Source organism: Watersipora subatra, chromosome 3 (assembly GCF_963576615.1).
Source record: "Watersipora subatra chromosome 3, tzWatSuba1.1, whole genome shotgun sequence".
Lineage (NCBI taxonomy): Eukaryota > Metazoa > Bryozoa > Gymnolaemata > Cheilostomatida > Watersiporidae > Watersipora > Watersipora subatra.
Window position 1 is genome coordinate 68484881 of NC_088710.1, and position 24419 is coordinate 68509299.

The 24419-nt window shown below is 35.2% G+C and overlaps 1 protein-coding gene across 2 annotated transcripts in view; it reads left to right on the plus strand.

Moving 5' to 3' along the window:
- LOC137389637 (BDNF/NT-3 growth factors receptor-like) overlaps window positions 1-21061 on the plus strand; it is a 33040-nt gene extending 11979 nt beyond the window's left edge. Inside the window, exons 2-16 of one of the 2 annotated variants that reach the window (XR_010978076.1) lie at window positions 3194-3271; window positions 4946-5017; window positions 5636-5707; window positions 7286-7428; window positions 7781-7884; window positions 8013-8187; window positions 8615-8734; window positions 9620-9900; window positions 10557-10677; window positions 10824-10922; window positions 11020-11121; window positions 11736-11833; window positions 19116-19199; window positions 19296-19452; window positions 20685-21061. Coding sequence is in view for 1 of the 2 variants with exons in the window: in XM_068075699.1 (XP_067931800.1) it covers window positions 3194-3271; window positions 4946-5017; window positions 5636-5707; window positions 7286-7428; window positions 7781-7884; window positions 8013-8187; window positions 8615-8734; window positions 9620-9900; window positions 10557-10677; window positions 10824-10922; window positions 11020-11121; window positions 11736-11833; window positions 19116-19199; window positions 19296-19361 (1615 nt within the window). In the remaining variant the exon portion in view is untranslated. Of the gene's footprint in view, window positions 1-3193; window positions 3272-4945; window positions 5018-5635; window positions 5708-7285; window positions 7429-7780; window positions 7885-8012; window positions 8188-8614; window positions 8735-9619; window positions 9901-10556; window positions 10678-10823; window positions 10923-11019; window positions 11122-11735; window positions 11834-19115; window positions 19200-19295; window positions 19461-20684 lie in introns of those variants that run through there. The other variant, XM_068075699.1, reaches the window with a different exon arrangement.
- Window positions 21062-24419: the final 3358 nt, after the last annotated feature.

The following is a 24419-nucleotide window of genomic DNA, read 5'->3' on the forward strand; positions in this document are numbered from 1 at the left end:
TTGCTTCCCTCAACCTGTTTTATATGTAGAGGGACATTTAACTGCTGTCAACTGTGAATTGTTGCTGCTACTTATGTAGTATAAAGTAAAAACTGAACAAATGGGCTGTTTTCAGATTTAGAGTGCAGCTAAAAATGGAGGATTCTGCAAGTGTTTTTGTAGCCTATTATTTTATGCTATAATAAATTAAAATAAAATTATAATAACTTTTATAATATGAAATAATATATATTAAGTGTTAAAAACAAAGCAAACAATTCGACCAATAGCAAACTTTGCCAGCTTTTTTGCACTATCGTAATTGTGATGCTATATTACTCTTGTTGATAGACAGCGGTATTTAGAAGGCTACTCTGTAAGTTTTTTGCAAAACTTGCAGAGTAGCCTTCTATTTCTGTAAAACAAATTAATTCATAGCATGAGCTAAGTTCATTAGCCATCGACCTACTCGCACTCCCTTTTCTCTTGCTGTATATTGAAATAAAAATGTGTTATTCTTAGAGATAAAATCTGTAATATGATCAGGCATGGCGCATTTTCTAAATATAATCTAGTTTGATGACAGTGTGAGCTGTTCTCGGGACACTTTAATAATCAATTTAATGTCTGCTAAGCAAAGAAACTATAATATAAAACTATAATATTTATTCCCCTGAACAATATGTCATTCAGCCTAACACTGGGTTAGTTTTATTGTGGCCCGCTACCCTTGAGCACTGCATCCTCTGAATGGACAGAATGAGTTAAGCATTCTTTGTTGTTGAAAGTAATTAAAAACTGTACTCGAGTGGTGCATGCGGACAGTGGCAATCATAAAATCTTACGTTTGGTATTGTGTCTTTGAAAAGATGCTGATACAATTGCTCTCACCGTCTGATGTTACATCACACCAATGATATAACAACCCCCTCACAAGGTTAGGCGAGGGGCATCCTGGGGGCAGGGTTTAATGATCGAGCTCTGTTGGGATGAACCTGAACACGGCACCCGAACAAAGAAATATGCTGAATAAAGCCCCTTGTAAATTTAAAAATATTATGAACAATAGTGCTTATTCTACTGATCTGTTGGTTTCATTTTGTTGTCAAATAAATATAGTTGCCCAATATTGTCAACGTTATGATCAGTCAGTTGCCATTCACAAGCATTCATGATATTAATAGTCGCCATCGTGAAATGACCCAAATTTGGTTTTAGATTTAGAGTATGAAAACTACACTGCACAGCTTTGCCTGCTATCCCATCTTATTGGCCAGGTCAAACAATGTGACAGCGATGAAAGACTGTGTCATTTTATATTAGGGGTGGCAAAGTATTAAAGGTTGACTTGCAACAAAATTCACATTACAGTTATTTGGTATCAAAAGATTCACCATGTCTTACTATGCTGTGTTGTAGGTGCAAAATGTGTGGAAATGTGATTACAAGCTCTTGAAAGCTCAAAAACGAACAGTTAATCGCTGCCATCCCGAAGCCGCCGTAGATTGGAATTAGTTTATTTCTCTGACGTAGTAAATCCATTTGTTATTGTTTTGACATGTGATGTTCTGATGGGAATTAAAAACATTAAAAGGCTCAATATAAAACTTCTCTTAGCACTAGTTTATGACAAACATTTCAGGTTTTACCGAAAAGCCCGTATCAAATATAGATGCTCGCTACTTTACAGTTTTGTTTCGGCTTGGTCTAATCGTCTAGTTGTAATCTGATCATGTGACCCATACTTCCTGCCAAACAGCGCAAATAATTTCTGCATCATTTTTTGACTATCACAGGTGACCAACAGGTTTGTCATGTTTATCAGAGAAGGATATGTACTCCTTCAAGCTAGGGTGAAAAAATTAAACGAATTTTCACGGTAGATTTTAAGATATCAGTGCTCAAAGTGATGGCGTTACAATGATGATGAAATAGAGGCATAAGGACAATAGACATAGTTTTATTGAATGCGTGAAGTATATTTGTGAAAATATATCAACGAATGAGGTTGCATGAAAGTGTAAACAGAAGCCATCTCGATTCTAATCTACGGCAGTTTCGTGATGGCAGTGATTAACTGTTCGTTTTTGAGCTTTTATGAGCTTGTAATCACATTTCCACATATTTTGCACCTACAACACAGCAGAGTAAGACATGGTTAGTCTTCAGATACCAAATAACTGTAATGTGAATTTTGTTGCAAGTCAACCTTTAATAAAAAGCTAGGGAAAAAAAGACGTTGTTCGGGTGATTTCGGGTTAATTATATTTAACTTTAAGCATATACTATGACCCCTAACAATTTCAAAATTGGTAAAAATAGGTAATTTGTAATGTTTTATTTTCCATGGATTCATTTTTTTGGTGAGGTATTACACCTACGCTGTAGAAATTCAAGGTTTGCTATTGTGAACCGCGGGGGTCTACTGACTGAATGAGCCAATGACACGATAACAGCGAGTCGTGTTTTCCAAAACCTAACAAGGCCCCACGAGAACTGGCCCCAACCCAGGCTATCACAATCCTAACAGAGCTCGATCATTAAACCCCGCCCACATGATGCCCGTAACCTATTCTTGGGTTGTAAATCATTGATGACACGGTGCACTTGAAGAGTCACTGCAAGAGCGGCTGTGTATGAATACATCTCTAATCTCGTTTTAAATGGCTTTTCATTGGCTCAGTTAAACAGAGCTATTTTGTGATATTTTATTATATAGTTAAAGTAAAAAAGATAAATTTAATTGAAGTAATCATTTTAAGCAGATGGTGAAATACATTTTTATAGTCAGACAAAAGCTGATGGGCAAAAAAATTGCAAGATGTGAAACTGTTTGCTTTTTATCATTCATCCAGAGTCTGCGGTGTCATGTCGTCAGGTATACATAGAACACTATTCAACCCATTCATGTTAATGTTTTTGTTTTGAAAGATTTGATAAATCAAGGCGCAGACATCGATCAAACTTAGGTTCTCATATGTTTGTGTCACAAACACTGTTACAGATAATATAGCAATGTTAGAGCGTAGTGACCGTGCCATGAATATCTTGAGAGAGAGAATGCTTTTCTGGTTGGGCACTACTGTTGGGCAATGTTTGTGGGAAAGACTTGAGAAATATCTACAATGATATGCAAAGGGATTGTAATTGGCTGCTTGCTACCTGCTAGGAATAATGCTGTCCTTTTTGCTAGGAATAATGCTGTCTTTTGTAGAAGTATTACTGATTGTTCAGAGGAACTTGAGTCCCTCGGCTACAAACACTTTTCTCTCTACGGCAAACTCTCCAAACTGTGAGTCAGCCAATAACTTCTTCCCATAGATATATATACCTATGGTACCATACCATACCTATATACCATAGGTATATATATCTATGCTTCTTCCTGTTTTAGCCTCATTTATTCAGTCCAATGGGCATATTCCTTATAAATTCATCTGGTCTTGCTTCTCTGCTGGGAGATGCTTTATGAGAAGTAAAGTAGTATGATGCTGCTTGGGTAGAAGGTGATAGGCTAGATGGGTTAGCATTATTTTTACTACCATGGTTAACACTATCGTTAGCGCTGTGGTTAACACTATTGTTAACACTATTCTTAGCACTATTATTAACACTATTCTTAGCACTACTGTTAACACTATTGCTAGCACTATGGTTAAAGCTATTGTTAACACCGCTAGCACTAGGGTTAACATTTTTGTTAACACTATTGTTTTTTACCAAAGTAAAAAAATTAGTTAATACTATAATTAACACTGTTGTTAGTGTGATAGCTAAAAATATTGTTAGTGTTATGGTTAAACATTTTATTAACACTATTTTATACCTTTCTGAAGCTATAGTTAAACCATAACTGCCACGAACAACTTTTATCATATATACTAGGTAAATCAGACATGCTGATTCTGATTTTGTAATCAAAATAAAGATTAGGCCACTAACTTTCAGAGTAATGAAGAACTTTTTATAGCGTTTTAATATCGGTCTCGAAAACAACACGATCGGCATAACAAGCTCCGCCCATAAATACTTGACGTAACCTAGCTTTTTAGGAACAGAAGTTACGTAGGGATGTTTAGACCGATTTAGAATAATAGAGAGGGGTGTTTTAAAATCCATTAATATCTAAATTCAGCCTTAAAAATAATATCAGTCTTTTCTGAAAGGTAGATAAGCTATTTAGCATTGCATATTTATAAAGCGCAATAACAACGCTAGCTCATGATAAAACCGCGCTTTTTGAGCTCATTTTTCTCGGCGTCCAGCCCATTTAAACGTCATGTAACAAGCTGCGAGCAATTTTAAATAGTTTATATCCCTTTCATAAAAAACTGAAACTATTTTACAGGCTGGATTTAGATAATAATGGGTTTTAAGACACCCATCTCTATTATTCTAAATCGGACTAAACATTCCCAACTTCCGTTTCTGAAAAAGCTAGGTTTCGTCACATATTTATGGGCGGAGCTTGTAATGCCGATTGTGTTGTTTTTGAAACGGATATTGAAACGCTTTAAAAAAGCCTAAATGACTTTGAAGGTTAGTGGACTAATCTTTATTTTGAGTACAAAATCGGAATCAGCGTGTCTGATTTACCTAGAAAATACGATAAAAGTTGTTCGTGACAGTTATGGTTTAACACTATAGTATTAACTATAGTTTTAATACTATACTGATACTAATAATATAAGTATTAAAAGTCATTATATCCTAAATATTGTTCACTATGTTGTACATACTCTGTAGTGCGCACTGACTGACTGGTCTCACTCTTGAGTGCAGACTGCTTATCTAGATCGACTACAGTATAATAGTATTTATAGCTACTTGCTCTATCATGCATACAAAAGTTCAAGCTTAGCTATAACCTTGCTGAAATGTATATACATGGGTCCTGACAGCACTGGTTAGTAAAATAGATAATGATGATGTTGAGATGTATGACTTTGATAATTTACATTTTTAGGGCTGTTACCAAATGTGGGCTATACAGCATACAGGAAGATGCATTCATAGATAATATCAATCTTAAAGATCTGTGAGTATGAGAATGAAGTTGCCTCCTCTTTTTGTAGCTTATGACTGCTGTCCTTCTGATGATTGAGGGGAATGTTATAACTTACTCTATTTAATTGGTAACAGCTGAAAAAACATTTATGCAATACCTAACTAGCATTCATTTTAGTCTAAAGAATTGAGAAAGATTTACTAGAATATTATAAAAAGTCTATAAATTCTTTGGGTGGCTTTAGTTTACACAGCTCATTATAAATAAGACACTAGTAGCCTTATGTTGATTGTTTATGGCACTAGTTGTTTTTGACCTGTTAGTTATAGCTTCAACATTGAATGCATATCTACATTATATCTGAGTTGAAGCAGTAGGAAACAACCGTGCCGCAGTGATTTAAGGTGCTTAATTCGCAAACCATTCCTAGAAGTCTACTAGCTGTGACAAAAAGGACATCTGACTATATATTGCCTCTTTGCTAAATCACAAACCCAATGCAAAACCAAGTCAAGTCAAGTCAAATGTGCACACCCACCAAGATTCAGGACGAAGATGACCTTTTAAAACTACTTTGACAAGTCTCCAAAAATTAGAATTAATGGAATTGTACAAGGATGAGCTCTCAGTTGTGTGATTATTTTGTAGAGACCTGTCTAACAACAATCTATCGGTCATTGGATACCAGACAATCTTAAATATCAGAAACCCCAGCTCATTGTAAGTATCTAATGAGACTATCTACCTCTACATTGTATCTGTAGACAAGTGTATGTTACATGTGTATGAGAATATGTTACACGTGTATGAGTATGTGTTACACATGTATGAGTGTATGTTACACATGTATGAGTATATGTTACACGTGTATGAGGATATGTTACACATATCGGCGTATATTTTACACATGCCTGTATATAAATAAATATCGTTTAAGCATATCTTACCTGTGTTTTAGTGTACATACTTCTATACGAATATATGCAGACAAAATGTTAAATTATGTAGCTGCCTATTAGACCCACACAAATACATGTATCTGTTAGACATCATAAAATTGTTGTAAGAATAGGAGGCATACATTTCTTGAATAAAAGGAGATAGTTGTAACTAGTTAAGTTGGTTTATAATAAAGCAAGGTTACGGAGAATAGATCATATCACTACAGATTTAGTGGACTTTAATTATATGTCTGTGAATGAATTATTGAAGCCAAGAAGCATGCTATAAGGTAGTATTTGTAACCTACATGACATTACTCCAGGAGAATATGTATAGTATATATGATATAACGATAGAACAATATTTATTGTTTATATGGCATTATCAAAAGGTACTAAGCATAATTATGGTACATGACAATACTATACAAGAACATGTATTGTATAGTGCATATAGTATTGCTATAGGGTTATATGTATGTATACTATATATTATATTACTATAGGGTAATATATAGAACATATAGTCATATACCGTACAGTCATACCTCAACATACAAGTGCCAAGCAAAATGTACAAGCAAATTTTCGACCAAGCTTCCACCTTGAGATTCGAGAAAATTTTGAGATATGAGTATATGAGCCGGTTCTCTATGTAGCCACTAAGTGACCAAGTATGTAAGAGGCTGCAGCATCACTCAGTCTTTTTTGTCGAATCAGTTTGAAAAAGTTTTAAAAGGGCTGGCTAAAAGTTGTATTGAGAGCGAGGCAAAAGCGCCAAGGCGGAAGATAATGAAAAATTAAAACGAAGGCAAAATTAGAGTTGAGTTTAGTAGAACATTAAAACTTAATAAAATTTTAAGTTAAGTTCAAAGTTAATAGAATGTTACATAGCATCACAAATTTCTAGTGTACCGAATGGGTTGCTGTCAAGTCTCTCTCACACCGCCGTTAGCCACAAAGTCTGTATCGAAGGTAAAAACTCCATACAGTACTGTACAGAGTAATGTTATATTTTATAGCACATCAAAGCTACTAAATAAGTATTTGTTACTTTGTTAGCATAGGTACTGCATTACAACAATTAAAAACACATTTTTCCATCGTAACACCTTGTTATAAGTGTTTTTGTAGTATGGGAACGAGTTAATTTTTATTTAGTCTTTTTATATAGGAAATATTGCTTTGAGATACAAGAAAATTGACATATGAGCTCAGGCCGCTTGAGCTTGTATGTTGCGGTATGACTGACTGTATAGACATTACTATATGGTAATATGAATACTGTATATAACAGAACCGAAGGACAATATGTATGCTGTATGTACTAAGTATACGAAATGATTGCATATTACAGAATCCTGGTGAACAATCCATTTGTGTGCAACTGTTCCATGATTTGGATATCAATTCTATTAGAAAATCACATCGACATAGTCCGCTGGGATCCAGTGTGTGATGGCGATGTAGCTCTCAAAACCCTTTCTCTTCCTCACTGTGGTATGCTGCTATAGTCTTATTGATTTTATTACTCTGGTATGTCCTACTAGACATTCAGATGATGGTTCTATCCTAGCTGAAACATCCGTCAAGCTATTACATTCAGTTCCAGTTTTTCCATTGTTTCCAGTTATTTAGACGATTCGACCAATTGTGATTTTCATAACACAAAATACAGCGTAGCTGGATAGCTCAACTTGTAAAATACAAAGGAGACGTTTTATAATGATAATTTTCAATAGCGCATTAGACAAAAGGTTTCTAGTTTAGCCAGTTTTCTCTTGACGTGGAAGGAAGTTCACTTCACATTATCAGCTGCCCACAAAGAGTTTTTCTGTTTTTACATTTATAGAGGCACCAAAGGCGGATGTCTATAACCACTCAGCGACTACAGGCCTTAAACTTGGTGACAATGTGATACTTTCCTGTAACGCTACTGGTTCACCCCAACCTCAGGTGAGTTCTTGGGCTAGTTTACACCAAGTTAATAGGCACAAAGCTTTCATTATTTTGGTTGGTTCCAAGTTTCCATAAAACAAACCACTATGCAAAACTCTCTAACGCTAGGCAACTTGTTTTTTTAGGTTCACTGGGACACGGACAAGATCAAGTCAAACTATAGCATAAGTGAAAACCCAGAGTCAGGTGAAGTGGTTATTCACATCAGCAACTTGCAGAGAGAAGATGATGGATATATCTACTGCTATGGCAAAAATGCTGTGTTTAGGAGTAAGAAACAGATCATAGTGGAGATCAACTGTAAGTAATTAACACCATGTGGCATATCTTAGGCTGTAATACATGCATCCAAATATATAATTTACAAATGGATTGCTGGCTTGTTTTATGCCATTCGATATAGAAGGGTTTTAATGCATTTTATTAAAGTATAGTTTAATTTGACTATTGAATTCTTCGGCATGCACCAAGCAATAAATGAACATACCAAGCAATAGATGAACATACCAAGCAATAGATGAACATATCAAGCAATAGGTGAACATATCAAGCAACAGCTGAACATATCAAGCAATAGATGAACATATCAAGCAATAGATGAACATACCAAGCAATAGATGAACATATCAAGCAATAGCTGAACATACCAAGCAATAGCTGAATTCATCCTGCTTGGCTAATGACATCATACCAGAGGAGGGAAGAAAGCCTTTTCTTTATATTTCAGTGGTACCCAAAATAGAAGAGCTAGGATACATTGAGGCAGCCAGCTGTATGAACTATATTATAACTGGAACTCCTCCGTTTAATCTAAGCTGGTATCATGATGGCAGTACACTCTCTTCAGGTATGAGTTCTCTTGAAGCCTAGGATTTTTCCCTATAGAGAGTGCTGCCTTACCTCATATCTCTATAAATAGTTCTCTTTTACCTCATACCTCTATAGATAGTGCTGCCCTACCTTCATACCTCTATAGATAGTGCTGCCCTACCTTCATATCTCTATAGATAGTGCTGTCTTACCTTCATACCTCTATAGATAGTGCTGCCTTACCTTCATACCTCTATAGATAGTGCTGCCCTACCTTCATATCTCTATAGATAGTGCTGTCTTACCTTCATACCTCTATAGATAGTGCTGCCTTACCTTCATATCTCTATAGATAGTGCTGTCTTACCTTCATACCACTGTAAATAGTGCTGCCCTACCTTCATACCTCTATAGATAGTGCTGCCCTACCTTCATATCTCTATAGATAGTGCTGTCTTACCTTCATACCTCTATAGATAGTGCTGCCTTACCTTCATACCTCTATAGGCCTAGATAGTGCTGCCTTTCATAGCTCTATGAACAGTGCTGCCTTTTTTTCATACCTATGTAGATAGCTCTGCCTCATCTCACTTCCCTATAAATAGTGCTACATTTATATCTCTATAAATAGTGATGGCTTTCTTTAATATTTTTATGAATAATTCTGCCTTTTCTTAACATTCTTGTAGGTAGGCTGCTTTTCTCCTCAGATCTCTATGGATAGTGCTGCTTCTTTTTTTTAGCATTTTTATAGATAACATCGAAGACTTTTTTGTGAGAATACTTAACCAGGCTGCATTACTTTGGTAACTCTGTGGATATTAAAATGATACTGTTGTTACAAGATGATAAGGCTCAATAAACAAAAATAACTCTCCTCAAGGTTTAAGCCTGATCAGGAAGTTCTTTCTACTATTTTCAGATGGCACCTTCTGGTATGCTGATGAAACGTGCATAAACTCTAGTTGCAAACTATACAAGTACGGTCAGTGGAAAGGGTGCATGAAATGGAGCGCTGAAATAATTGGGGGGTTGTATACACTCTCAGTCACCAACATCTTTGGTACTGACATTCGCAGGACCAAGGTCGAAACGTGGTCAAAAACTGCTCCGCCTCTACAAATATTTCCTTTCATTCCTCCGACAAAATCGGATCCTGAGGTACGACAGATAGATGCAACCCAGTCAACATGGTCAGACAAGGTGAGATTCGTCTGCTCAGAACATATACTTGTGGTTTTGTTCCTCAATTTTCAAAACAGATTTTATAAACTGCTATCTATTGTCACGGCAACATAAGTCTGCCCTCTTCAGAGAATTTTACATGCAGATTCTGCTTACTGATAATTTAGTAATGCATCAATTTTAGTATTCTGACAGTCCCATGTGCCATGAGCGATCATCAGGTCTAATAACTATATGTACAACTAATATGGAATACTGAAATGTGCCAGGAGTGGTGCAGTTGGTAGTGTGCCTGGCTGCAAAACGGATTATCCAAGTTTGATTCTCGTGTGAGGCAAGATTTTTCCTAACGCTCTTAGCGTAGCTTCACACAGGCGGACAACCACGGCTCTTATTGAAGGAAATATCGCAACTGCCACATACCAGTGGCTTCATTTAGTACAAGTGCAGGGTTAACCAACAAACAACTGTAGGTTATTAATTGTGAAAAACTTTGAGGCATTGTAGAATATCCTAGTGTGTAGCTGAAGGTTTATAATTGTATTCAAGCAGAAATATAACTACTATTAATACGTTATGTCTTTATGCTGACACTACCATCAACCTCTAGCAGCAAGTACAATGATTCTAAGGTTCAATTTTCTTAACAACTTTGTATGATGATTACGTTGTAGGTGTACGTGAATTTGGTGGCTCCTGTCGTGGCACTGATCAGTGTCATCACAATACTTCTTGTGGTAATCTGCTGGCGAAAAAGAGTGAGCAATTCCAATAAACGTAAACCTGGGAAGAGAAGTAAGTTGTTACTCAACTCACTCTGTCCAAAGGATGGCATCCAAATAATGCAAGCATTTTCTAGCATCACTCCTAAGCTGTCTGAACTATAAAAATATTTGCTGTTTTAGAAGTAATGAACTTTTTAGTATTGAAATTCTTTGCAGATATAAGCGGTGGCGAAGAAGAGCTTGCTAGACTGACTGAGCTCCCAAATATGTTAGACAGCCCTCACTACCACCTCCTCTCCAAGTACTGCTCCCAAAGTAGGTCCACAACAAGTCTTACATGATCACATGAAGCTATATGAAATCTTTAAGTCCCTATCAAATTATTATCTTACGTTGAACTACACATTTTTAGAGCTGCGCATTATCAGCGCAAAAGATGTCAAATTTATTAAAGAGCTAGGAGAAGGAGCTTTTGGTCGGGTCTACCTGGGATCGTGCGTAGGACTATTTGCTGGTGAGTTTAGCATACAACATTGGAAGGTTTGTTACATACGTTTGCCATACAGTATTGGAAGGTTTGTTACATACGTTTGCCATACAACATTGGAAGGTCTGTTACATACGTTTGCCATACAGTATTGGAAGGTTTGTTACATACGTTTTCCATACAACATTGGAAGGTCTGTTACATACGTTTGCCATACAGTATTGGAAGGTTTGTTACATACGTTTGCCATACAACATTAAAAGGTCTGTTACATACGTTTGCCATACAGTATTGGAAGGTTTGTTACATACGTTTGCCATACAACATTGGAAGGTCTGTTACATACGTTTGCCATACAGTATTGGAAGGTTTGTTACATACGTTTGCCATACAACATTGGAAGGTCTGTTACATACGTTTGCCATACAGTATTGGAAGGTTTGTTACATACGTTTGCCATACAACATTGGAAGGTCTGCTACCTATGTTACGCATATCCGTGAGAATGAGATAATATGGCTGCATTGTATGAATGTAGTAGATATCCTACTAACTTGTAAGTGCAGAGCTTGGAAAGCTCACATCATTCAAATAGGTTTAGAGATTAGCAGCGCTTGAGGAATAAAGAAATGATGTTGCAGAAAATGAGACAACAATGGTAGCGATCCAGACGTTGAAAACATCGGTTACCGAAGATGCCTTAAAAGATTTGAAACATGAAGCAGAGCTGATGGCAGAAGTTAGCCACAATAACATTGTATCGTCCTATGGAATCAGCTACAATGGAGAGAATCTCATGATGGTATTTGAATATATGGAAAACAAAGACCTCAACACCTATCTAAGGCAACTTTTATGATGAGTTGCGGTTAGAGACACATGTCTAGCACACACTAACTCATCAGGGTTGTCTGAGACTTCTAAGTGTCATTGTAGTTGTAGCATGGCTAGAAAAACTTTCTATTTTGTTAATATAGGAATCAAATTGGATTTTATAAAATGTGAACTTCTCATCATTTGAAAATGATGTTTGAAATAAAATTGAAAACACGCAAGTTTGTTTGAAATTTCCAATATAAAAAGATTTGATGAAACTGAAAGACTTTTTCAATGCTCTTTATCACTGTATCAAAGCTATCTGTCATTGATGATGTTATTACGATGTACCTGTCAACATAGAGGCCACTATACTAATTGTCTACTGACTTAGACGTCTAATTACAAACTTACCATAGAATATATTGCAAACAATAATACAGTTTATATGGACAGTATTATAAAAATATGGCTACCACCATATTCAAGCTAATACTTAATTTGGCCTGACTGTAAAAAAATAATTACATACACACAAGAAACAAATTTTAGCGCAAATTCATTTCACTAAAATCCATTTTACTTATTCCATATATATATATATATATATATATATATATATATATATATATATATATATATATATATATATATATATATATATATATATATATATATATATATATATATATATATATATATATATTATATATGTACAAAAATCATTTATATATAGACTACATTTATATGTACATGTATGTACATACATGTTATGTATATATGTGCACATTCAGTCAGAATCGTTGATTATTTGCAGAAGTAATGGTCCAGATGCCTCATCACTAGGATACCCGACATAGAACACTGATACTCTTGTCATATATGATTTGTTATCTCACGACCAAACACGAGCGAAGCGATTGGTTGGGAGACTTATGATAAATGCACATGTGCACACAACTCCCGAAAATTATTCATCAACAATGAGACGAACTCTTGTCTCAAAATTTCATCAACAATTTTAACCATCTTTTTGTAGAGTCGTTGAAGTATAATGACGATTCAAAACACATATAAGCCTATTTAAATATGTTACCAAGTCTTTGTAAACCGTCCATATTATCATAAAACTTACCCATCTGATCGGATTATACGCAAATAGACAGATTTATTTGGACGAAAATCATTATTAAAACTTGCTAAGCCTCACTTTATCAAAGTTAAGACCGGAAATTGAAACGCCGAGCGACAGATAATAAAACGATTAAGTCGTGCGCATTTCACCAAAAAATAACGTGCACATTTCACCAGTTTATAGCATTGTCAAATTGCCGAAGGTTTCTGTAACTAACGTAGGAGTACAGAAATCGTTTCATTTTTGCCGATTTCAAAGTAACTGACATTTTAGACACATGTGAGTACTTTGGTATTCTAACTGATGTCCAATGCAGTGTAAATAAAGGAAATGACGATGATATTTTTTTCTAACGATTCTTATGAGATTATTACGATATTTAATTATAAGTTTGAATATTCTTCTTGATACTTCTTGACATTGTTAGCTATAACGTTTTTAAATGTAAACAAAATTGTGCATTGGTTTTCTATTATTACTGTATTACTATATAAATAATATTGGTTATTTTAATAATATCAGTGCGCTTTACTTCTAATATTGCATTTCTCCTATTGCAGGGGGAGAGATATAAACATATAATCTTTTCCTTTCATTACTGCTGTTTGTCATGACCAAACACTTTTTTAAATAGATTTTTTTTAAATCTATATAAATATCACTTCTTGATATTGTTAGCTATGATGTTTTGAAATGTAAACAAAATAGTGCATTGGTTTTATATTATTACTATATTAATAATATTGGTTATTCTAATAATATCAGTGCATTTTACTTCTAATATTGGAAAATATTGCATTTCTCCTATTGCAGGGGGAGAGATATAAACATATAATCTTTTCCTTTCATTATTGCTGTTTGTTGTATATAATAACACCCACACCCAGTACATTACAGCTACCATTGCAGTTATCCTATTGCACTGCAGTGCCATTTGACTGCTAATATTGCATTTCTCAACCATCAGTACCCTTTCTTTTTTCCAATATCACTTTGGTCGTGGGCTGTATGATAGTGGAATTTCTAGTATATTGCCAAGCAAATATCTTCATGATGCATGCATTAAAAAATAGCACCAATTGTTTTAGTTATTAAATTAGCAAATTAATAATTAAAATAATCAGATAGAGGACACTCTCAGCATTAAAATGATACTAATATATTCGCTGTGGTTATATTCTAAGCTGGATAACAACAGCTTGATGTTTGGAATAGTAAATACTTTAGAGGCGGCTCTATACTTCTGCACATGATTGTATATACATGTATATACACATACATATATTTATATATATATATAGATATATATAAATATATAGATATATATAGATATATATAGATACATGTATATATAGATATACATGTATATAGATAGATAGATATATATATATGTATATATATATGTATGTATATATATGTATAATATACACATCTATATATTATGAATATTATATATACATAAATTTATATATATATATATATTTATAGGCACGGTTTGACTAAAATCCGAGCCTGATATGTATATATAATATATGCTAGAAATTCCACTGTCATACAGCCCACGACCAAAGTGATATTGGAAAAAAGAAAGGGTACTGATGGTTGAGAAATGCAATATTAGCAGTCAAATAGGATAACTGCAATGGTAGCTGTAATGTACTGGGTGTGGGTGTTATTATATACAACAAATAGCAATAATGAAAGGAAAAGATTATATGTTTATATTTTTCCTCCTGCAAAAAGAGAAATGCAATATTGGCCAATATTAGAAGTAAAATGCACTGATATTATTAGAATAACCAATATTATTAATATAGTAATAATACTATATTGCATACCAATGCCAATGCACAATTTTGTTTACTTTTCAAAACGTCATAGCTAACAATATCACGAAGTTGTGATATTTATATAGATTTTTAGAAAATCTGTACTACGTAGTCATTGTTCCGTAGTCATCCAAACTTATAATTAATTATTGTAATAATCTCATAAGAGCCGTTAAAAAATACCATCGTCATTTCAGTACTCAAATGTGTCGGCAAATGAAATTAAAAATGAAAAAATTGAAATCGGCAAGAATGAAACGATTTCGGTACTCCTATGTTTATTGCCGAAACCTTCGGCAATTCGACAATGCTATAGACTGGTGAAAAGTGCACGGTTTTTTTCGTGAAATTCGCAAGACTTTATCGTTCTATTCTCTGTCGCTTGGCGTTTCAATTTCCGATCTTAACTTTTATTAAACCAAGCTTTTCAAGCGTTTTGTGGCGATTTTCGTCCAAATTAATCTGTCTATTTGTGTATAATCCGATAAGATGGGTAAGTTTTAGGAATTTGCAGTAAGCTTTCAAAGGCTTGGTAACATATTTAAATAGGTTTATATGCATTTTGTATCATTATTATACTTAAACGACTTTACTGAAAAATAGTTAAATATGGTGATAGGATTTCGTTGCAAGGGTTTGTTGACGGCCGTTAACGGATAATCTTTCGGGAGTTGTGTGCACAATTGCATTTATCATAAATCTCCCAATCAATCGCTTCACTCTTGTTTGGTCGTGGGAATATTTAGCTATCTCAAACTTATGTTTTACAATAATAAAATAAATATTACCAAGCTGTAATTCAAGCGCTAATTCAAGCTGTAGACCTAACCTACTGTACGTAATTTAACTAACAACAACAATGCCAACAATAAAGAAATATGTTTATTATATCTCTGAAATGCAATATTAAAAGTTAAGCGGCAAACTGATGCGTAATATACAGTTTGAAAGTTGGTTGTGTTGTGATGAATGTAGAATGTTTTTGACAGCGATATGTAACAGAGAGCAAGCGTTGGCATTTACGCGTCTGGAAGTTTTATGCAAACTGGAGTGAAATAAAGAAATATTCATGTCATAAAAGGGCGTTGTAGTAACGCCCTATCTTGTAGATAAGATGTAAAGAAATCTGGCTGATGTTCTAGATAATTTGAAAAACCTTCGGTAATTGGACAAAAACGTAGGCTGATAAACTGTGTACCACATTTTTGTACCTGTAAATCGGTCTACGCCTCAAACAGTACACAAACAGTACACAGTAAACAGTTCAACTATCTGTCACACGGCTTTATTGGCATTTCGTACGTCGGTCGAAACTATTAATAAACCAAGCTGTTCAAGCGTTTTGTGGCGATTTGTGGCAAGACTTTATCGTTCTATTCTCTGTCGCTCGGCGTTTCAATTTCCGGTCTTAACTTTTATTAAACGAAGCTTTTCAAGCGTTTTGTGACGATTTTCGTCCTAATAAATCTGTCTATTTATGTATAATCCGATCAGATGGGTTAGTTTTAGGAATATGCGGTAACCTTTCAAAGGCTTGGTAACATATTTAAATAGGTTTATATGCGTTTTGTATCATTATTATACTTAAACGACTTTACTGAAAAATAGTTAAATTTGTTGATAGGATTTCGTTGCAAGGGTTTGGTGACGACCGTTAACGGATAATTTTTCGGGAGTTGTGCGCACATGTGCACTTATCATAATTCTCCCAAACAATCGTTTCACTCTTGTTTGGTCGTGGGATAAACTGATAATGGACCAACTGCCATCTATCTAGAATGTAAAAAGTGCGATCCATGACCAACCAAACTTCAAAGTACCATTGAACAAAATGTTTTGACTAAAAATGTCTTAGAAGGTTATAACTACTCCAGGTGACTAACTGAAAATGCTACAAAACTGGACCAAGTAAATAGCTAATAGATGACTGGGATTGTATTCATCTTGAAAACTGCAGGCATAGGAAATGTGAAGATAATCAGCTAATTTATTTAAAATGATCCGCAGAAGAAAAATCACTATCTTTTAGTAAAACTATGCCAGTCTCAGCCAGTTCCTCATGATACATCAGGCGCATAATTTTCAACAAGTGATTAGGCTCTTGATAACCTGAGCTACTATTTTCGCCATTCGTTTAGTCCAAATAAATAAATATTTAGGCCTAAGCTAGCACAATTTAAACCCCTGTTGAATGTCTATCGTAAACTAATAGATGTATTTTTAAGGAATCAATAAGATAATCACGAATCTAAACATAATACACCTCATTAGCCTTAACTAATTTTCTCAATGGAAACTCTGTCTGATGCATGCATAGTAAGCATTAGGCCTAGTTGGTAGCTACGCTCTTTCTCTGTTTGAAATCTAGTACCTACATCTACACAAAGCATGTCTGATTGGAACTCTAACAATAAGCTTGTCTTTATTTTTCACATGTCATCATAAATTATCAGAACAAATAGCCAGCCCTTCACTATCTAAATTCTTATCTTTTATGCGAAACTCAACTGCGTTTAGCCAATTGGCCTCCTATGGAGGCGGGAAGCCATACTTATACCGTAAGTGGTGTAAGTTGGTGAGGGTCTCAGTGAGATTTGAGCATTTCGTGAGCAGCACATGTGTGTAGATCAACCAATCGCTTTTTCAGTTGGTGAGGAGTCTCACTGTAATCACGTTGATCTGTCTAGTAAAAATGTGTGTTACTTCTAAAGTGAATTTTTCATCTGCAAACTGATTGATTTGTTAAATGTATATGTAGAAGTTGATATATCAAAGGATAGATGGTTAGAATAGAGAGATGTTTGGGACCAACATATATACAAAGCAGTATTCTAACGCCTCCAGCTCTCTAATGTTAATAGGAGTACACATCTAAAGTGAGGACTTCTTTTAGAATCTTCTATCTACTGTACTACAAATACTCTCTTGCACTCGTTTCACCTTTTCAAATCTAAAAAGTAACTGCATCCACTGATATGTGGTATTACCGAAGTGTAACATATGTAGGCTACTTTATGCTAGGCTATAAACCCTGTAATGGCTCTTATTTGACCACGCTACATGTAGTTACTGACATTGCTCTCATAGAAATGTAATCTGAACTTGACTAAATTCTCCTAACTTATTAACACTTTAGTCCTTATAGTCTTACTAGCACCTTTTCTGTGCAGTTTGATGGTTTCATTGATTTTTGGCTTCTTTTTCACTTTGCATGTATGCAATTTTTTGCTTTAGCCTTCATGATGGCACCTTTTTAAGTCACATTAGCATAAGATGTGTACATCGACTATGTATACATCCACTATATGTACATCCACTATGTGCGGAAGTTGCTTATAGAAGAAGAGTTGATTATAAAATTCTCTAGTTGTGACGACTCTACAATAGACTACACAAACGTTATTATGCATGTGAAAGTCCCATATTCCTATCTAATAATTGCTAATAAATCCAAGTTGCTATTAGCCCCTTTGAATACCTTTGGTATATACAAGTGGGATATTTTTTTCAATATACACTCCATTCAGTATACCAATACATACCGTACAATGTATCTATGAGAATACAACACTAGTTGTTTATTTTTTATCCGTCTTTGCTTTTACCAGTGAGCTTGTCTTTTTCCAGTTGGAGCTTTGCAGTTGTACAAACCCATGTTTTAATGCATCAACTTTTGGAGCAATCTATTTCTCAAAGTTCCCTTTCAAGCTGGTAAATGAATAAATAATGCTGCTTTGCTGTAGGTTTTAGGCAGGTTCGTGCTGATTAAACTTTCTCTGTGAGTTGATCAAACTAGACAACATAAGCATCATTTATGTTAATTAAATAGCTGCACAACACTGTGAGAAACGTAACATTGACTGCAAAGTGCTGCGCAAGGAGTTATTTTGGAATGGCGTGTTAATAAAATTTTTGATTCAACAATAATAAAATGGCGCTCTCCCTAAATTGGTAGATGCTTTTGCTAATGTGGAATAAACTAGTTGTAATATTTATGAAAACCATTTGGTAGCTGACTTTATGATACACAAAACAATGTACTTAGCGGAGAACACAAATTTGTACAAGGTAACAACAATGCCGTAAAAAGTAAAAGATGTAGTAAACACATTTTCATTTCACAGAAAATTTTCATCAGCTCAAATTAAATTCGACGAGGGCTCTTAGCCCTACAATTCCTCTGCGAATTTTAGTTTTGAATGAGTGCACAAGTCGTTAATTCGGCACTATTATTATTGCAGAACTTGGTGGGAGAGGAGGAGGTACCCTCAAGGATACTACGCACCCTCAACGACAGCTCCAGTTGGGCAGCAACAACCGGAGAAGTAATACTTAGTAGTTTTGAGTGGCATCTTCGAGGAATAATAATGGTGCAGTGAGAGCTGAGTTGCAGATGAAAAGTCGTGTTTATGAATTTTTAGTTGGCGACCCGGTCTTATAGCTCAAGGGAGGGGAGGGCCTTTCAATCCCTGTGCTCAGCAGCTTGACGCTTTTTCCAATGCTCCAAGACTAATACTAATGACTTGAATGTCTGCTATTCCTTCAATGAAGCTCTAAGGGAGTGCAGAGAAAAGAATAGTTAGTTGTTAGTGACAACAGTAACAACTTGTTACTGTTTTGTTGATTTTTTTGTAATCGTCCGTCCAGTGTAGGAAGTACATATAGTCTGAATTTCTGTAATTTGTTATTTATAGTCATTGGTCGCTTTCTTTCATGTTATTCGACTGGTGCAGCAGATTCACTTTAATTCCAAAGGTGTTAGGCTTGCTGCTTTTTTTCACTGACTGTGCTATACCGCCAACCATTTGTCGATTGCTGTATAATGCTCTCCTGATTGGTTAGTTTTCCAAAGCCCAGCATAACAGATAACTATTAGTGATTTATCGGTTGATTTGGTACCAGTCAGTGTCAGCATTTTTCCTCTCATCAATTTTTGAAAACCATAAACTAACTTGGATTGCTGATAAATAAAAAAACATACAATACAACTTGTTGAGCATTTCCTTTTTTAATAGCTTCATTTAGGGCCTAGGATGATAAATTAAAGATTATAAACTGTTGTGTATGTATCAGCTTATCGAAATATTGTCTTTGATTGATTATAACCCCTGCATGTGTAGATGGCTGTTGGCACGATTGATTATCTATCCTTTTCTACTGCTACTCTGACACATTCTGTATCAACACTGCAGCAGCTATGGTTTGTTGCGCCTCACATCAGCAACTCCTTTGAAGACATCACTCAACATCTCATGTACACTTCTGTTTAGACCATAGTCATTCTTTGCATAAACAAACTATAGGATCCCACAGTGTTACTGACACTAATAACAAATTGATTTCCTTGTGGAGATTTCAAATCCAAGTCTTTTTGCTGGTCAGCAATGATGTACGCATGCTTACTTAGTCATTTATAGGGAGCTGATTATCAGGTGTGTCGCAAGACCTGACTCGTATCTGACCTTAAGTAGTGGTGATGTAAACCCAATACCTATTATGTAACTTTTTAAATCACTTGACTTTACCAAAATCCCTGTTGCCAAACCTTTACATAATAGCATGGATCAAGATGATCTATTCTTAGTGCTTTTGGTGTCTAGTTTACTAATGAAGAGTTTTGGTGTCTACATTTTACTACTGAAGAGTTTTGGTATCTACAGTTCACTACTGTGCTGTTTTGGTGTTTACAGTTCACTACTGTGGCGTCTTGGTGTTTACCCTAAAGACAGTTTCTTATTACAATGTGCATTTTGACTCATCTGCTCCACCAACTGTTTGACTCATCTACCTGTTATTGGTGTTTATTGTAGGAATGTAAGAAGTGAGCCATGCAGATCTGCACAGAGCTGCGTTAAAAGCTTCTCTCTCACCGGTAGAATTTGCTAATAATTCTACTTGATGATTGGTGTATTGATTTCAAAATGCATTTTCTAATGTTGAATATTTTATAAAATAACTGTTTGTATGCTTAAATTTTCATGGAACTCACGATGAGAGATATTTTTGTGTGAAATGCTAACATGGATTGTGACTGATAATTGGTATCTGGTAAGCATACTAGCCTGAGTGTTTGTAAAACTCTCTAGAAATTACATTTTTTCTTCCATTGTTCTTGGAGTGTTCATCCTGTTCTACGTGATATACGTTGTGCTAATAAATTCATTGTTGGCAGCTAATGCCATTGGTGCACAAAGCGTATGATGTTGAAATAAAAGCAGCCAAATTCTCGTCTTAAAGAATGTCCGTGTTGAGAGAAACCTCAGATTAGCTGAGCGAGGCAGGCGCCGGTAAGTGCACTACTTTTTTCTACATGTTGTATTGTCCAGGGTCATTACATACTTCACCTTCTGTAGAGTATTTCTTGTCAACATAGTGGAATGCACATGCTGATTGTAATTATCGCGAGCCTGTAATCATGGAGATTACAATTGTAATCACTGATTGTAATCATTGGAGCCTGTCAATAAGCCAGGAGAGGATAAATCATTGTCTAAGCAGCATCCTGTGCCAGCCAATAAATCTCTTGCACAACCTTCAACTAATAAAGCTCTTGCACAACCTTCAGCTGCCTCAAACTTTCTTTCTTCCCTGGCGGTAGGTAAATAGGTGTGCAGGAAGAGTACAATTCTCAGTTCGTCATATGTGACATCAGCATAGACTCCTTAGAATTATTCAAGGCACTGGATAGAATGTGTTATAGCTGACTTAATTTTAGCAAAAGCATTTAAGAAACATGGATACTTGCTGCCCTGTGATGCTGTTTAGATCCTATCCCCATCACCTGATGGTAGTTATTTATAAGACTAATGAGGATCATGAGCTTGCCTGTACTTTTATAAGGCTGCATTTCAGGGTGAAATCGCTTGAAAAACATCTTAGCCTTGAAAACCACAGATTAAACCATAACTGTCATGAACAACTTTTATCGTATTTTCTAGGTAAATCAGCCACACTGATTCTGATTTTGTACTCAAAATAAAGACTGGTCCACTAACCTTCAAAGTCCTTTAGGCTTTTTTAAAGCGTTACACTATCCGTTTCGAAAACAACACAATCGGCATTACATGCTCGGCCCATAAATATGTGACGAAACCTAGCTTTTGCAGGAACGGAAGTTGGAAATGTTTAATCCGATTTAGAATAATAGAGATGGGTGCCTTAAAACTCATTATTATCTAAATCCAGCCTGTAAAATAATTTCAGTCTTTTATGAAAGGTATATAAACTATGTAAAATTTCTCGCATCTTGTTACATGATGTTTAAATGGGCTGAACGCCGCGAAAAGTGAGCTCAAAAAGCGCGGTTTTATCACAAGCTAGCCTTGTTATCGCGCTTTTTTAAATATGCAATGTTAAATAGATTATCTACCTTTCAGAAATGACTGAGATTATTTTTAAGGCTGAATTTAGATATTAAAGGATTTTAAAACACCCATCTCTATCATTCTAAATTGGTCTAAACATCCCTACGTAACTTCTGTTCCTAAAAAGCTAAGTTACGTCACGTATTAATGGGCGGAGCTTGTTATGCCGATCGTGTTGTTTTCGAGACCGATATTAAAACGCTGTAAAAAAGCCTTCATTACTCTAAAAGTTAGGGGACTAATCTTTATTTTGAGTACAAAATCGGAATCAGCGTGTCTGATTTACCTAGCAAATACGATGGAAGTTGTACGTGACAGTTATGGTTTAAGCTTGTTCACCCTTTAATAGCAACTAATGTGATAGTAGTAGTATAGTGAGAGCAGATCTACACACACTAGGCGGAGCTTAGGGAGCAGGAAGTGACATCACATCAGGATCTGTTTGATTGACAGTTGGGGGGCGGAGCTAGGCGGTGTTGAGTCATGGTGTGAGTCATGGCGATCTGTGTGATTCGTGGTGCGAGTGAGTAATGGTGTGAGTTGGTTGGTGACGTCGCGGTGGTGGTGGTGTCGGTGGCCGAGTGGTGAGTCGGGCCGCGAGACGATTCACGGTTGTATTTGGGATTATCGGATTTCGTTGGCGTCCGGTAGAGGTCGCTCTTCCGTGCCGTTTCGGGGATTGACGGAGAGCTCGGTGGCGACGGGTTGACGGACGGTGGCGGATGGATTTCGAGATCGTCGGAGCTTGTATGTATTTTCTTTTTTCCGATCCCGAATGAGAATGATGTGTCTGTGAACGAATATTCATTTTGATTGTAAACTTCATAAATTCTGAAATTATCTATCGCCTCTAAGTCTTCATCAGGATTAAAACTTTTCAGAATTGACGGAGCATGCAATCTGAAGGAATTCAGAGAGAAATTAAAACAAAGATTATAAACTCTGTATATCAAGACAGTAATGAGTTAAGGAAATGATATTATGATTAAATTTTATATAGTTTATTTGATGATATATCATAGGGATTTAAACTTACTATCAATGGATATGTTATTGAATAAAAGTTTTGTATATAAAAATGCTAAAACATAATATAAAAAAGACTATTGAATTTCATTCAATCCCAATTTTCTTCTTCTTCTTTCATTGTCGAATGAGAATGAACTGTCTACAATCAAAACATACATTATTTTTAGTGAGATATAGTAAAAGTAAGACATACAATCAGATTAGATCATTCATTCAAACTAAAAATCAAATATAATGTAATACTTACTGAAGAAGAAGAAGATCCATCCTTTTTCTGAATGGAATCTTCCTGTTGAGATACGGGAGCCTGCAATTGCAATGATTACAGTCAGGATGGTTTACTATATCCTTGCTGAGATAGTAGACTCTACATTCACAATGGACTCCAACTTAAATTGTAAATTTCAATTGCATTAGTCATCGAATCATAGAATGATATGCAAGATGTAATGCAGACAGAATAGGATATGCAATCAGCTAGAGTAGGACATACAGACAATAAGAAAAACAAATATGTTACATCACATAGTCAGACTAGGACACACAGACAGAGGAGGATATTCAGTTAAAATAATCTGTTTTAATCTGAGTAGGGATATAACATACACTTTGCTAAGATATTGGAGTTTGCAATTGCAATGAATACAATCAGCCTAGAACACATAGTTACTACTCAGAAGAGAAGATTCATTGTATCATTCCTACATAACATCTAGATTGAATTTGTAGTACTTACTGTAAACCGTAATCTTTCGTTGAGATCTTGATAGAACTTTTCACGTAAGAGAAATCGACAAGCTTTTCGCTTCCGAACGCTTATTTCCATTCCATGAGAGCAGTAACCCCATCGCTTCACACATTTATCTACACAATGTAATCGTTCTTGAAATTTCCTTTTTCTGTTGTCTCTGGTACTCATTGTGAAGTTATGAACTGAATTGAAAAGGCATATTCGCTCGAAGGATTTATAACAAGTAGAAGTGTTGTCGCGGTTCAATAATTTTGTGATCTAATGATATATATAAACAGTTTTCGCGAAATTCACTTTCGCGAAATTCAATTTCGCGAAAGTTGACTATATAATATATATATAATGTGTAATTTCGCGAAATTCAATTTCGCGAAAATCTGTTTACTATTTTCGCTTCATTA